We start from the raw sequence: 14,129 nt of genomic DNA, 5'->3' as shown, positions 1-14,129 counted from the left end.
TGGTTTGGGAATAATTGTGAAGTCGGTTGAATGGTGGAGGCGGCAGCGCGTTCCACACGTGGTGTGGTGGAAGGGGCTTGCTGATGGTTTTACCGCAGATACCTGGCTTCCAACAGTAAAGCCGCGCTTTCTCCCAGGATCGCTTGTTGTGCTGGGAGACGAGTGTGTCGGCGTGCTGCCACGCGGCACGGCTCCGCCACGTACAGGAGCTCCCGAGCCGAGTCCTCAGCACCGTTACTGCTCTGGCCAAGCCAGCCCTGTGGATGCAACAAACTATTCCAGTAAAAGCAGAGTGTTGTGGTGTCGGGAAGATGACGCTGTGGGTCAGAGATGGCTGTCTCGCCTTCCTGAAGGACGCTTGTGCGGGCCCACGGTGGAGCTGCAGCGGAGCAGCCTGCAGCCACCCCGGGGTGCGGAGGATGGTTGGGCTAAGGCAGGGACTTCAGGGCAGGTGCCAGGGGTGGAGGTCTCGCTGTCCTCAAATACCTCGTGAAGGAAAAACAAACGTGGTTTTTTCTCATCAACTTGAGCTCCGCACTCGTGAGAGTTGCTTTTCCTACATCCTCGTGTGAACCAGAGGAACGAAGGTGGGCTTTTCGGGAGGACAGGGCTTTGGGGGCAGAAACCAGCCCCCGTGGATTTGGGGATACGGCGTTCTGAGGTTGGGACTGCAGCACCCAGGAGCCCCCGGTCCCACCCAGGGGTGCCCGCAGTGGTGCGGCTGGACGGTGGGCGTCCTCCCAGCCGTGGGGCACGAGCAGCCGGTCAGGGCGAGCAGTGCTGCCGAGCCCGGCCCTCTGCCCCGCGGCCATCCGCCGAGCTCCCAGTGCTGCTGCAGAAATATCGCCTGAAACAGCTTTTGATTCTTCTGGGGGGGATTGGAGAAGGAGGAGGGACAAGGGCTAATGGCTTACGGGTTCTTCTCTTTCCATATTAAAGGTGATGATATCAGGCCTGTGTTTAAAGGAGCTATTGTATAGATAAAAGTTTTATATCGTTCCACGAAGCCTTATAGAATGTGTAAATATGGTCACACCATGAATCATTGTGGTATAGAAAATATTTTGTACTACATAGTTTCCTAAGTAATAAAGATATTCTGGCTGTTGCATATTGTACTGTACAATTACGATTCAAGTTTAGCTTTACCAGATATTAAGAAAAAAAAAAATCTATTTTCTAACACTATACTGTAAGCATTTCTCAAAGGGATTTAAGAGGCTGACAGCAGAAGGAAATTTGAGTTCTGTTGGGAGACAAATCAGTGAGCTCCAGTGCCCCTCCTGTCCTGGTTTTGCAATTGCCTTATCAATGCACAAGCTCCGTGAGTTTGGGAAAGGAGGATTCACAGCCCCCCCAGAGCGAAGTGTAATGGGGACGCTGGCAGGGAATGGACTGGTAAGAAAAGCTCTGTGCTTCTAATCTGCTGAAAACAGGCTATTGTGGTTGGTAAAAGAGACAAACTAATCCATTCGGTGCTCTCCTTTGAGTCCTCCTGTACAGAAGCGATTTTATATTTTACAGCCAAGCAGCTTTGTAATCAAAGAAAAGATGGAAATGTGAAAAGGCACTGCACTAAAAACGGACTATATCAAACGGCTCTTGGTGCTGGGGTCTTTGTAGGTGCAAAGTGTCGTTTGGTGACCACAAATGCTGTTGAGCTGCACCGTGCTGCCGGTTGCAGCTCATGGTCCGCTTTGCGCTGCAAAACCCCTTATCCCCCCCTCGGCTCCCGTTTGTCAGAGCTGGGCAGCATCCCACGGGCGGGCTCCGTCGGGAAGGCGAAACTCCTTCGGTGGGGATTTGTTTCATCCTTCACAGGAACTGCAGCAACGGGCAGCGGTGGAAAAGTCTGTCGGAGAGGGAGCGCGGTGCCGCAGCAGACCCTGCGCGATCATCTCTGCCCTGCCTGGCTGGTGCGTCACCCCGCTGTGCGGGGGCCGAGCCTCCCCAGGAAAGCCGCCAGCGTGGCCGTACGCCAGCGACGGGACGGGAGGAAAAGCCTTGCCATGAACGGCTCTGACGTGGTACGGTACGGCAAATTGCACCAGACGGCTGCATCTGGGCGCAGTCACGGACAGGACAGTTTTCCAGCCATCTCCCAACTAGACGAACCAAGTTTGTCCACCCTGTCCTAGCGGAGCAGCTTTTTGGCAACTTGAGTAAACATTTAATGCGTGGTTCTTAGTTTCAAGATGAGGCATGCTAAGAGGAGGTAGAAAACCCTGCGAGAGCAGCAGTAACCGCAGGTGTGTGCAGCTGAACGTGGCTTAGCGTTCCCTGAAGAGGAGGGAATCGAGCCCGCTACCAGCAAAGTAAAACGTGCCCAGCTTGGCATCCGCTGCGGAAGGGCTGCCCCGTTCCCCCAGAGATCGTGCTTTGCCCGTGAAGGCGGATCAGCCCACCTGCAGGCACGTGGCTCCCAAAAGACCCCGTTAGTCTCCTGGAGTCCGGGGCAGCGTGTGTGCGGGCAGGAAACACGCGGGGTAGGGAGATGGGCTGGGCTGCAAAGGAAGAGGGCTCGATGGAGGTAACGTTCCCGAGGCAAGGGCCCCAATCCGGAGCACCAGTCCTGCCCCCAGCTCCCGCCCTGCTTCCAGCAGAGCTCCTGGCTGACACCCGCCTCGCGTCTTGCGTTGGAGCCTGAACAAGCTGTAAATATTCTGCACGTTTTTTCGCTTTGCGCTGTGCTCGGTTTCTAGGCTAAACCCTCCCGTTAACTGCTGATGGGAGAGTTTTCCAGAGAACCTGGCAAGAAGCGGCGTGAACGTGCTGATGTGAATTTCGACGTTAATCTTCTGTAAATCGAGTGGCACATTTTTAAGGGACAGCCGGGAGAAATCTGAATAACGTTTCCATAGCACGCTGCGAGCCCGTGCTATTGAGATGAAATCTCATGGATGGAATTCAGTGGACGCAGCTGCTGTATCAGCGTCCAAATAATGTGCTGTTCTGTTCAGAAGCAACCCATAAATAGCAGGGCTGCCCGCGCCGGCCGGCAGAGCGGAACCACGCCGGGAGAGGTAGCGGCGGCACTGCTTGGACTGGAAGGGGCTTTAAAAAAGAATTAGCACGTCTGAATCGAGGTCTCGCTATAGCGAATGTTTTGCTAATGCTTGGCGAGAAGTGATGCTGCGGGGTTTTGATTAAGGACGCCGGTCAAACTCTGTTTCTTTTATTCGTCTCCTCTTAACCTCTCGACAACCCCTCGCGTTAGTGTGGCAAGAGCAGACGGGGAGGCGTGTTCGGACGGGGTTTCCTATTCGAGTGGGAACTCTGTGGGATGTTCCTGGAGAGCAAGGAGGGGGCTCTCGCTGCTGTCCTGCCAGCCAAGGCGGCAGCTCCAGCTCCGAAGTCGGATGCCCTACGGGATGCTGGGCTGCGGGAGCAAGGGCGAGCTGCCAGATTTACCTTAGTGGGGAAAGATGTCCGCAGCTGGAAGCTGAAACCCGGCAAATTCCTGCTGGGAACAAAGGACAGGCTTCTAGACATGGGTTTAATGAGCAGCTGGGCGAGCTGCCCAGGGTCAGAGAGGGATCCCGTGCCACTTGGAAGACGGCTTGGTTCGGTCATGGGCTCTCTGGCCCCACGGTGATGCCTGGCTGAGGATGCAGGGCCCATTGCAGGAGGGAAAGGAGGATGGATGACGGAGTGCTTCCTGCTAGCCTGGGCATCCCTGGGGATTTACAGCTGCCGCACTTGGGGGGGACTGTATTCACTTTTGCTACCTGTTCCCATGCCAGCTTCATCTTTTGTTTTTTATTAAGTACTTAAGAATTTAAAGGCTGATACCTCATGTAAATCTCCTACAATTTGGGTTTTCTAGGCACAATGACTGAGCAGCAAAGTCCCCCCGAGCAGATGGCGACTGGGGAGGGTGCTGGCGAGCGAGGTGGCATTTACAAGGTATACTGGGGGCAACTGGTTACGGACGGACTTTGGGTGATGCTGTAGGTCACCGTGCATTGCAGCGTGCGTGCACCAGGCTGGTACCAGCACCAAAGCGCTGCAGGTTGTACTGGGAAGCAAGTGGCCTCCGGCTCTCCTAATGCAGCAACGCGTTAGCGTCACCGCTCTGATAAATCTGCTCCTCGCCCACCGAGCCAAGCTGCGCGGGGCTGCGGAGGGAGGTTTTAACCGAGGGATTTGCTGCTGCCTGGCAGGAGGAGACGCTGCTCGCTGCGTTTGTGGCTGCCAAGTACATTTTCCTGCCAGTCTGGTGTGCAGCTGCGTAGCGTTTTAATCCAGGAGATAAAGTATCCTGTCACGGTGGGGATCGGCTGTAGGTTTGAGCAGTGAAACTTCCTGGGCATTTTTTTTAGGTTATAATTCTTATGCGCGTCAGTGGGTTAGAGGTAAATCAGCTGTGGGAGTTGCAATGGCTGCAGCCCTTCCCGCAGCTCGGGAAGCTGGGCAGAGCCGCTGCTGGCCAGGGAAGGCTGGAGGTGGGAGCAGATCCTGAAAATGGGGTAAGGAGGGGCCAGGAGCTTGGGCTGCTTATTGCTTTGGGGGGGAAATAAGCTCCTGAGGACCACGGCTGTCACCTCCGTCCCTTGATACCCCCATCACGCGGTGTCTGCAGGAGGTGCTGCCCTTGTCCCAGGCTCAGGGGTTTAAGCTGGGACCCTTTTGGGGTAGAGGCCGGGGAGTGCCCGGGCACACGCGTGTGCAGCCTGGCTGCCGTGCTGACCCTCCCAGTCCCTGAATCCTGCCGGGCACCCTGGGCCATGCTCCGGCCGCTGGCGTGGGCTCGAACTCCTCTTGCAGCTCAGCCTCGAAGCCCTGCCGAGGGCGGGGGGTCCTGGGGAAGCGATGCGGTCCTGCGCCTGGCAGGGTTTGGAGGACAACACTGAAAAATGAGCTTGTTCCAGGCCAGGCCAGGAGAACAAACGGATCTGGAGGGAGCAGCGAGAAGGAAAGGATGGGCTGTGACCGGGCTGGGGGCAGGAGACCGCAGCCCACTGCCCCGGAGGTCTCCTAGCACAAACCCTCTGCTTTCGATGCTGTTTTCATCCTGTCATGGGTGAAATATCAGCCTGGTTTTACCGAGCAAACGTCTTTGGCCGGTACCCGGCTGTGGAGCGAAGCCCAGCAGCGTCTGTCGGGGCAGAGGCACGTGGCCAGATCCAGCCTTGCCACAGAGGAGGGACATTGGCGCGGGGGGGACACGGCCAGAGCGCTTCGCTCCGCTGCTGCTTGCGATTGCCAAGGAGGGGTCCTGCACCGGTGCAAGGTGCTTCCCCCCGGCGTGGCTGCAGTGGCAGCGGATGGCATCTCTTCCCCCCCGCCCCTTAGATCACGATCTACGAGCTGGAGAATTTCCAGGGGAAGAAGTGTGAGCTGACGGAGGAACTCCCCAACATCGCCGAGAAAGAGCTGGAGAAGGTGGGCTCCATCCAGGTGGAGTCTGGCCCGTAAGTCCAGGGTGAAGAGGAGGGACAAGCCCTGGGGTGGGGAGGGCAGGGAGAGCATCCCCCATCTCCCGCTCACAGGGAGCAGCGGCGCTGCCTTGTACGGAGCGGGGGTGACCGTGCCGTCCCCAACACCCCGGTCCCGCAGGTGGCTGGGCTTCGAGCGGCAAGCCTTCGCCGGGGAGCAGTTTGTGCTGGAGAAGGGGGACTACCCGCGCTGGGACTCCTGGTCCAACAGCCACAACAGCGACAGCCTGATGTCCGTCCGCCCCCTCCAGATAGTGAGTAACAACGGCTGCGTTGGGGTGTCGGTGCCCCCAGGGACAAGCAGCACGGCCACGGCGATGGGGACCCCCAGGCTGGGAGGGTCTTGGGGAGCTGGGGGTGCACAGGGCAGGGCAGCCCCCGACCCGCGCTCTCCTGCAGGACAGCCCCGACCACAAGATCCACCTCTTTGAGAACGTGGGCTACACCGGGAGGAAGATGGAGATCGTGGATGACGACGTCCCCAGCCTCTGGGCCCACGGCTTCCAGGACCGCGTGGCCAGCGTCAGGGCCCTGAACGGAACGTAAGCACGGGGGCACCGGGGCCACCCCAGTGAGGTCCCGTCCCGTGGCACCGTGGTTGGTCCCCCCAGGGTGGTGGCAGGGATGCCTGGCACAGCCCCTGCAGTGGGGACGGGGCAGCCGTCCTCACGATGCTGCTCGTGCCCATCACGTCCCTTGCTCCCTCCCCACTGCCACCCTTTCCCTGGCCCGCGGGGAGCGACGGGGACCGGGGCAGTGTCACAGGCGATGGCTCCTCGCCCTGACCCAGGGCTCTGCTGGGCACCGCTGCAGGAGTGGTGGAGCCGTGGCCCCTTCTCTGCCCTGGGCCCTCCAAGCCCTTCCCGGCACGATGGCGTTTCCCACGCGGCTCTGAGCCGCAGCCCTGCTGCGGTGGCACTGGGTGGGGATGGAGCAGCGGCCCTGGGCAGCGCCGCAGAGCATCGTGTGGCTGCGGCGGGCAGAGGTGCCGGCATGGGCTCTGGGGTGGTGCGGGGGTGCTGCCCTCCCCGGCGGCAGTGCCCGCGGGTTTGGGGGGGGCTGCAGCTGGGGCTGGCCCTGGGCGCTGCTGAGCGCTGCCTCCGTCCCCTGCAGGTGGGTGGGCTACGAGTACCCCGGGTACCGGGGCCGCCAGCACGTCTTCGAGAAGGGCGAGTACCGCCACTGGAACGAGTGGGACGCCAACCAGCCCCTCATCCAGTCCGTGCGCCGCGTGCGGGACCAGCAGTGGCACCAGCGGGGCTCCTTCGAGAACAGCTGAGGGGCTGCCCCCTGCCCTGGGGGCTGGCTGACGTGCTGCTGCCAGCTGCTGCTGTGACCGTGGTGTTTTTTTGTGCAAAAACCTCAATAAAGCTCTGAGCTGGAGGCTGCCGGGGGCCTGCCTTGTCTGGGGCCGGGGTCGTGCTTGGGGAAGGGGGGCAGCAAGTGGAGCCCTGGTCTGGGGCTGGTGGGAGGTGATGGGTGCCACGGCAGTGCCCCCAGCAGCGCGGAACCGTGGACGGAGCATTTACAGTGTTGCATAAAGGCTACAGCTTCCCGAAAATAACCCCCGGTGGTGGTGCGGCATGGTGCTGGCGCAGCCGGTGTGCTGAGCACTGGGGGCAGCCCAGCCCCGGGGGGTGGTCTCGGAGGTTTTTCCGTGGCTCTGCCCCTTCTCAAAGCATCTCCCTGGTCTGGGGGAGCTCTGCTCGTGGCTTCTTCCCCGCTGTCCTCAGCCCTGCCTGCTCCGCTGCGGGAGGGCGTCCAGCCCGAAGGGCTCGGTGGTGGCTGGGGGTCCTGGGGGACACCACGAGCAGGTCAGGGTGGTGGGACTGGGGTGGCCCCAGGCCCAGCGGGGGTGTGCAGAATGGCCGTTCCCGGGGGGGGTCAGGCCTTGTGCACCCTGGAGGGGGACTTGCTGCGCAGGGTGAGGGCTGTGCCCGGCCCCGGCACCCCGCAGGGCCCCAACCCGGCCCCGAGGGAGCTCCCCGTCCGCACTCGGGCTGTTGCTCCCTGGGGATGGTCTCTCGGACACGTGGGGCAGCTTTTCGGGGGGTGGAGGCAGAGACGGGAGATGGGCTCAAGGCTGCCCCAGCGCTTCGTGCCAGGCACGGAACAGCCGCTCCAGAGCTTTTCTTTTTGGGCTGGGTTTGCAGCTGGTAAAGGAGATCGTGTGGCCCCAAGTGGCAAAAGCTGCTTCCAGGACAGTCGTGGGGCTGCTGGGGCCCGGGGGCTGCGGCTGCCTGCGGCATCACCGCGGCACAGGGCTGAGACCAGAAACACCCACCTGGCGCGGCCGAGGGGACGGAATTGCAGCCTGGCAAGAGCCAGGCCGAGCACCGCGTCTGCCGCTCGCTGGGGTGCGCGAGGGGCCGGGACGTGCTGGGTGGCAGCTGGCGGGGGACACGTGCCCTGTGCTGGGACCTGGGGCAGGTCTGTGGGGGTCCTGAGCTGGGACCCCTATGAATTAGCCTGGGAAGATGGGGAGGGTGGTGGCTGGATCCCTCTGGGGTGTCGCAGCCGGAGGCACAGGGAACGGAGAAGGATGGCGGCGGGGCTGGGACCGTTGTAGGCACCTGCTCAGAAACCCAACTTGCCACATCCTGTCCGTGCTGTGATTTCTTACAGTCCTGCACAGTCGCCTGTGGCCCCCGCAGCCCCACAAGCCCCCATCACCCACAGCTGGGGCAGCTGCAGACCGTGGGGACCGACCCCTCTGCGTGGCACCGCCGGGGCAGGCTCCGGTGGCAGCACCCTAGTGGGGGGGGCCGGGGCTGGGGGAGCAGCCAGGGGTGCCATCGGGGGGGGGGAGCTGCAGCACGCTGCTGGGGTGGTGGCACATCTCCTGCGGGACCCCCATGAAGCGTTATGTGCGGAAGCGAGCTCGTCTGGGCCACGTTGTCACTTGCTGGGGTGACAAGGGGGATCCCGCTCCTCCAAGGCGTAGAAGGGGGGGGCTATGGGTGCTGCACAGCACCCAGAGAGTCCTATAGGTCTGTTGTCATTCCTCCCGCCATGAACCTCACTTTGCTACAGCCAAAATCAGCCCCCAGCCCTGACGTCTCCCCGGGTCAGCCGGCAGCAAGATGCCAGCGAAGGGGTTTTGCTGCTGCCCTTAACCCTCCGCTCGTCCCCGGGCGGGTGCTGCTCCCGCCGGGCACAGCCTGGCTACGGGAACGTGTCCCGTGCTGTGAGCCGCTGCTGTCCTCAGCTTTGTCCTGGTGCGATGGAGGGGGCTCCGCGCTGCTGGTCCTGCTGCCCCGCGGGGCTGGGACAATTCTCAAGGACCCCAAAAGGGTGGGGGGTAACGAAGAAGCCCAACGCCTGGCACCCGGGTACCCCCTGCTCAGGCTGAGGGTGCTGCCCGGGTGCTGCCCCGCTGCATCGTGCCACCAGGGCCAGATCCTGCCCCGGCCCGTCCCCGAAGCCCCGGGTTGGCCATGGAAAACAGCATCAGGACGGGGGTCCCATGGTGCCCCCAGGCCCAGGCGCCTCGCAGGGTCCCTCTGCGGCAGAACTGGCGTGGGGTGCGGGGTGCGGGCGCTCGCTCGCTGGGGATGCAGGCGGGCAAAGCCAGACGTTTACCAGTTATTTGAAGGCTCATTTTATTGCGCATGGAAAGAGCCAACTTCAGCAGTTTTCGGCGGTTCCAGCGGCGGGGCGGCTCGCCGGTTTGTTGGAGGGATAAAGTCTCTGGCTCCAAAACTCCTGAAGCAGGGCTGGCGGGCGCTTTGTTTGCAAGGGCCGGTCTGGGTCTTGGCATGCATTCGGCTGATGCATGCAAACTCCAAATCTCCTTGCCAACAAACCCAACAAAGCGGGCGACTCGAATGTGAAAGCTAATGAAATAACTCCCCGACTTGGTGTTTGGGGAGACAAAGGCTGCGGCTGATCAGCTGACCTTGGTTTTCATTGGGTTTTAATCCAGCATTCTCGCTTTGAATCATGCTTTAACTATTTTGTAAATAGTTTTGGCACCATTCTTCTGCGGCTCGGTATAAATTCCACCTCTCGGCCCCAGCTGTTCACTGGCTCAAGCGGGTACTGGTATAACTGGTAAGACTTTTCTATTTATTGTCCTCTTTTTTTTGCCGTTGCCTCCTCCCGACCCCCGGTGCCGGAGCTCCCTCCCGCAGCGCCGGGCGGAGGTGCGGAGGTGGCGGTGGGATGGGGGCACGCCGGGGCTGAGCCGCGGGGACGGTCCTGTCCCTGCAGCCCCAACCAGGTGCCCGAAGCAGGAGTATTGCTGCCTGGCCGTGGATTGGGTTTCGTTTTATTGGGAATGACCCGTTTTCACCTGGTTTGGAGCCTGCTCAGACGCAGGGGTCCAGCTGGGCTTGAGGACCAGGGTCCCTCGTAGGGGCAGCGGTGCCAGGCGGAGCCGGGACACCTCAGCACCGGTGACCCTGCACACACACATGCGTGGCCGGGGTGGGTGGCGGGAGCCCCAGTGCTTCTCCCCGTGACTCCGTTCAGGCACCCCCACGGGACAGGGACTCCTCGGCTGTCGCTTACGGGCAGGGACGGCGGGACAAGTCTCGGCCGCCGGGCCGGGCTCCGCTGGGAACCGCTCGGGAATGGCCTGGGCTCACGGGTCCCCTCGCTCCTGCGCAGGTCCCATCACGGGTGATGCTGTGCTGTGACCATCGCTCGGGCTCTTCCGTGAGCCTGGGGAGGTTTGCGGTGCCGAGCAGTCCTGAGCGGGGACTGGTCCCAGTGAACCCAGTCTGTGCCCACCCTGCTGCGAGCCCCAGCCCCCCCTTTCCCCTTTGTGCAACTCGGCAGCAGGGAGCAGCCAGCGGCCGAGTGCCGGGCAGGTGGCAGGGTGCGGGGGGGGGGGCACGGACACGGGGCCACGAGCACAGTCCTGGGTGCATCCTCGGTGGCAGCTTTTAACCTGCTGAGTTTTCCTCCCAAGGCAGCGAACAACCCAGCTTATGATGGCTTCCGAGCACCAAATGCCAGCCTCCAAGCAGCAGCAAGCCAGCTCCAAGGTCAGTGTGCGGCTTCTCCTCAGCCCTGCGCAGGGCCGGGGCACCCTCAGCCTCGTTGAGCACCCAAATCAACCCCCCTGGGAGGTCGTGGGGTCCCCGCCAGGCTGGGAGCCGCTGAGCTGCCACCACGCAGCCCCTCACCAGCACCCCGCAGCACTCCCGGCTGGTGCCGAGCGTTGCCGGCTGCGGTGCTGAGCCGTTTGCCAAGGGACGAGGGGATGGGGAAGGGGGTGGGAGATGCACAGGATTTTGCTGGCGTCCCCCAGCCCCGGTGCTGACAGACCGGGTGGGAACGGACCAACTCCTAATCTGCCATCTCTGCAGACGCAGCAGATCTGCCTCCCACTGACCCATGAAATCTGTGCTGAGCTGGCGGCGCTCAGCCCCCGGAGCTGCCCCGCTGCCTTCCCCGTGCGTGCTGGGCGCCCTGCTCGCCGTGTCCCGCTGGCAGCCGTGATGCTCGAGCCAGAGCCCGGGCTGCTCAGCTGTTTGGAGCCTGGTGTGAGCGCAGGCATCCCTCTGCGAGCAGCACCAGGGCGCTGGACCGGCACCGGCAGGGACTTGCAGACATCCAGGAGCGAGAGCTGCTTGCTCAGAGGGATGGAAACGTTGGTTCATGTTAGAAAGCTTGATAAAAGCCGCTGAAGTGGAGGTTTGGGGGGGCAGCGTGAGGTCTAGGCTGCAGCAGATGTGGGGCCGTGCTGAGCCGGTGGCTGGGGACAGCGTGTCCCCCGTCTCGTGGCACCAGGGGCGGCGTGCCCCGCTCTGAGGCCCCTGCTCTCTTCCAGATCGCCATCTTCGAGCAGGAGAACTTCCAGGGCCGCTGCCATGAGCTCAGCGGTGCCTGCCCCAACCTGAAGGAAGCCGGTGTGGACAAAGTGGGCTCCATCCTCGTGCACTCTGGACCGTACGTGCCGGGGGGGGAGCCGGGGGGGCCACGGGGGTGGGCAGGAGGGAGGCAGGGGCTGGGGCGTGGAGGGGGTCTCCAGTGCCAGCACCCGCACCACACCCCGGATTTCATGTGGCCAGCACCCCTGTGGTGCTTGCCCACCTCGCCCCAGGGGGTGCCAGGGGGTGAGCAGGGGGTGCCAGTGTCCCCTGGGCGGGCTGGTGTCCCCCAACCCTGCTGGGCAGGAGGGAGACTGGAGGGGTGTGGGCATGGGTATGGATCGCGGCATTACCCCCAGTTTGGTTTCCTTCCTTTCGGGCGCAGGGCCGGGCGGGAATGGCACCCCCTCGGTGGCACCTCCTCATCCCATCCGTCCGCTGACCCCTGCGTGTGCTCTCGGAGCGGTGCTGTGCTGTCTGGGCTTGGGGGGCTCCGGGCAATGGGGAGCCCCTGAAAAGCACCTGGGGGAGCTCCGGGGCAGGTTCCCTGCCTGTGCCCTGTGGCCGGCAGCGTGCTGCACCCAGGAACAGCGGGGCAGCTGCGGAGCACCCCAGCAGGAGCACAGCCCCATCTGGGACGTGTGGGCAATCCCATCCTTCTGCGGGTCCATGGGCACCGGGGATGGGCGGCCACCACATCTGAGCATCCGCACTGGGAACGCTGGTGCTCCTGCGGTGCCGTTGCTGGCAGAGACCCGGGACTGGCTACGCCAGGCACCGTGCGTGGGACAGAGGCATTGCTCCGTGAGCAGGGCTGCCTGCTCCCACCCTGGCACCGCTGCCAGCACCTCACCAGGCACCACGGTGCTTGTTCCCATTTTCCAACAGGGAGCAGAGGGGCTGCGCTCTGCCGGAGGGCACGGCCGGGTGCTCAGCCCCAGGGTGTTTGCTCGGATCGGTGCTGGGGTGCTGGTCCCTGTGCCGCCGCCCCGTCTGAAGCTCGTTCCCTGCTCTCTTCCAGCTGGGTGGGCTACGAGCAGGCAAGCTGCAAAGGGGAGCAGTTTGTGTTTGAGAAGGGGGAGTACCCCCGCTGGGACTCCTGGACCAACAGCCGGAGAAGCGACAGCATCACTTCCCTGAGACCCATCAAAGTGGTGAGAGCACCCAGACAGCCACTACCCACCCGCCAGACCAAGGTCTGCAGCCAGAAGTCTTCCCCAGCCTTCCCCCGCCCTCCCCAGCCCCGCGGGCGGAGGGGCACCCCCTCCTGCGCACCCTCGCCCCAGCCCTCGGGGCCCGGGGAGCCGGTGGGGGGTCGGAGGGAGCGCGGGGACGGGGGCAGTGCCAGGCGACCCCAGAGCGGAGGATGCCTGCCGGTTAAGTCTGGCAGCGCCCGCGCAGGCACCGGCTCTCTGAGCTGGATGGAGGGATGCGCAGCACCCCTGGCATCGGTGGGAGCGGTGGCACGCGACGCTGGCCCCTCGCCTGGGTTTCCCCATGGCCCCTGGGCTTTACCCCCCTGCCCAGCCCCGGGGGCCGGCGGCCGCTGACGCCCCGTTTCTGCTCTCCCCGCTGCAGGACAGCCAGGAGCACAAGATCGTGCTGTACGAAAACCCCAGCTTCACCGGCAAGAAGATCGAAATCATAGACGACGATGTGCCCAGCTTCCACGCGCACGGCTACCAGGAGAAGGTCTCATCCGTGCGGGTGCAGAGTGGCACGTGAGTACCAGGGGCGGCGGGACCCGGGCGGTGCCAGAGCATCGTGCGGCTGAGCAGCCTCGGCTGTGCCGTGGTCCAGGCGATGGTGCGTGACCCCCGTGCTTGCCTTGGCAGGTGGGTGGGATACCAGTACCCTGGCTACAGGGGCTACCAGTACCTGTTTGAAAAGGGGGACTACAAGGACAGCTCAGACTTCGGCGCTCAGCACCCCCAGATCCAGTCGGTCAGGCGCATCCGGGACATGCAGTGGCACCAGCGCGGCGCCTACCACCCCACCAACTAGAGCCCCCGGCCCGCGCCGGGGTGCGGGGAGCGGAGCAAGCTTTTCCCCAGCCGCCGCTGTCCCCCCGCGGCCTCGCCTCCCGCCTCCCCCCGTGTGATGCACGCCGCTGCCGAAGCAACTGAATAAAGCTTGGAGTTTCAAAGTCCCGGCTCTGGCCCCTTCATTCCTGGGGGGTGCAGAGGGACCTCCCCTGCGGGACGCCCGTCTTGACCCCCCCCGTGGGTGGGTGGCGGGGGGCCCCGTTGCCGCAGCCCCGATGGGCGCTGTGGGGCTCAGAGGAGGGTCGGGAGCTGCTCACCTCCTCCGCAGCCAGCACCCCTTGGGGGGTCCGGCCTGACCGCAATGGCTGCGGGGCTCAGCCCTGTCGTGGGGTGCAGGGCCAAGGGCGAGCGGCTCCTCCGCAGCCGTGCATCCCGCCGTGGCCGGCAAAGGTGTCCCTGAAGCACCGCGGTGCCGGGGGGGTGGATGCAACAACGGCTGGGGGCTTAGTCCTCTTGGTCAGGACACCTCCAAGCCAAATAATTGCTTTAATTATTAGGCGTTGTAAGCTTTAATTAGCAATAATGCTTTAATTTAGCATTAATAATAATGCTAAAGAATGGTTTAATTATTTGCAATGTGACTCGAGCAGAGGAAGGTGTGGAGCACCCGCAGCCTCACCCTGCCTGGCCCGGGGCTCGGAGCAGCCGACCTGGCTGCGGTGTTCCGGCGTGAACCCCGGCAAAACCGGGAATGGCAGGGAGGTGGGGGTGCACAGCCCTCTCCTCCGTCAGCTCCCACGCGGGACCACCCTGCCGGACGGTGTTTTGCCCCCTGCATCCTCTGCGCTTCAGAGCCTTTTCCGCTGTGCTCAGGATGAGTGAGCCTG

The 14,129-nt window shown here is 63.1% G+C and overlaps 2 protein-coding genes across 3 annotated transcripts; both read left to right on the top strand.

The window, feature by feature from the left end:
- Window positions 1-3,760: 3,760 nt before the first annotated feature.
- On the top strand, window positions 3,761-6,780 carry CRYBB3 (crystallin beta B3). Its single transcript, XM_075769200.1, has 5 exons — window positions 3,761-3,906; window positions 5,296-5,414; window positions 5,560-5,692; window positions 5,838-5,980; window positions 6,552-6,780. The coding sequence occupies exons 1-5, from the start codon at window positions 3,832-3,834 to the stop codon at window positions 6,715-6,717; spliced, it is 636 nt and encodes a 211-aa protein (XP_075625315.1). The 5' UTR covers window positions 3,761-3,831; the 3' UTR covers window positions 6,718-6,780.
- A 2,478-nt stretch (window positions 6,781-9,258) lies between these two features.
- CRYBB2 (crystallin beta B2) lies at window positions 9,259-13,403 on the top strand. Of its 2 annotated transcripts, none has more exons than XM_075769199.1 (6): window positions 9,259-9,491; window positions 10,354-10,429; window positions 11,218-11,336; window positions 12,279-12,411; window positions 12,836-12,978; window positions 13,093-13,403. In XM_075769199.1, the coding sequence occupies exons 2-6, from the start codon at window positions 10,373-10,375 to the stop codon at window positions 13,259-13,261; spliced, it is 621 nt and encodes a 206-aa protein (XP_075625314.1). In that variant the 5' UTR covers window positions 9,259-9,491; window positions 10,354-10,372; the 3' UTR covers window positions 13,262-13,403. The 2 variants fall into 2 exon arrangements, with proteins under 2 accessions (XP_075625314.1, XP_075625313.1); XM_075769198.1 differs by having other exon boundaries at window positions 12,279-12,453.
- The last annotated feature ends 726 nt before the right edge of the window (window positions 13,404-14,129 follow it).

Source organism: Balearica regulorum, chromosome 17 (assembly GCF_011004875.1).
Source record: "Balearica regulorum gibbericeps isolate bBalReg1 chromosome 17, bBalReg1.pri, whole genome shotgun sequence".
Classification (NCBI taxonomy): domain Eukaryota; kingdom Metazoa; phylum Chordata; class Aves; order Gruiformes; family Gruidae; genus Balearica; species Balearica regulorum.
This window is presented reverse-complemented; position numbering and strand designations above follow the sequence as displayed.

What these genes read in the sequence shown, in the direction of transcription:
- CRYBB3 (XM_075769200.1), top strand. Translation starts at nt 3,832, where the DNA reads ATGACTGAGCAGCAAAGTCCCCCCGAGCAGATGGCGACTGGGGAGGGT. An exon ending in AGCGAGGTGGCATTTACAAG is followed by an intron (nt 3,907 to 5,295) that starts GTATACTGGGGG and finishes CCCGCCCCTTAG; the next exon opens with ATCACGATCTACGAGCTGGA. An exon ending in CCGTCCGCCCCCTCCAGATA is followed by an intron (nt 5,693 to 5,837) that starts GTGAGTAACAAC and finishes GCTCTCCTGCAG; the next exon opens with GACAGCCCCGACCACAAGAT.
- CRYBB2 (XM_075769198.1), top strand. Translation starts at nt 10,373, where the DNA reads ATGATGGCTTCCGAGCACCAAATGCCAGCCTCCAAGCAGCAGCAAGCC. An exon ending in TACCCACCCGCCAGACCAAG is followed by an intron (nt 12,454 to 12,835) that starts GTCTGCAGCCAG and finishes TCCCCGCTGCAG; the next exon opens with GACAGCCAGGAGCACAAGAT. An exon ending in GTGCGGGTGCAGAGTGGCAC is followed by an intron (nt 12,979 to 13,092) that starts GTGAGTACCAGG and finishes TTGCCTTGGCAG; the next exon opens with GTGGGTGGGATACCAGTACC.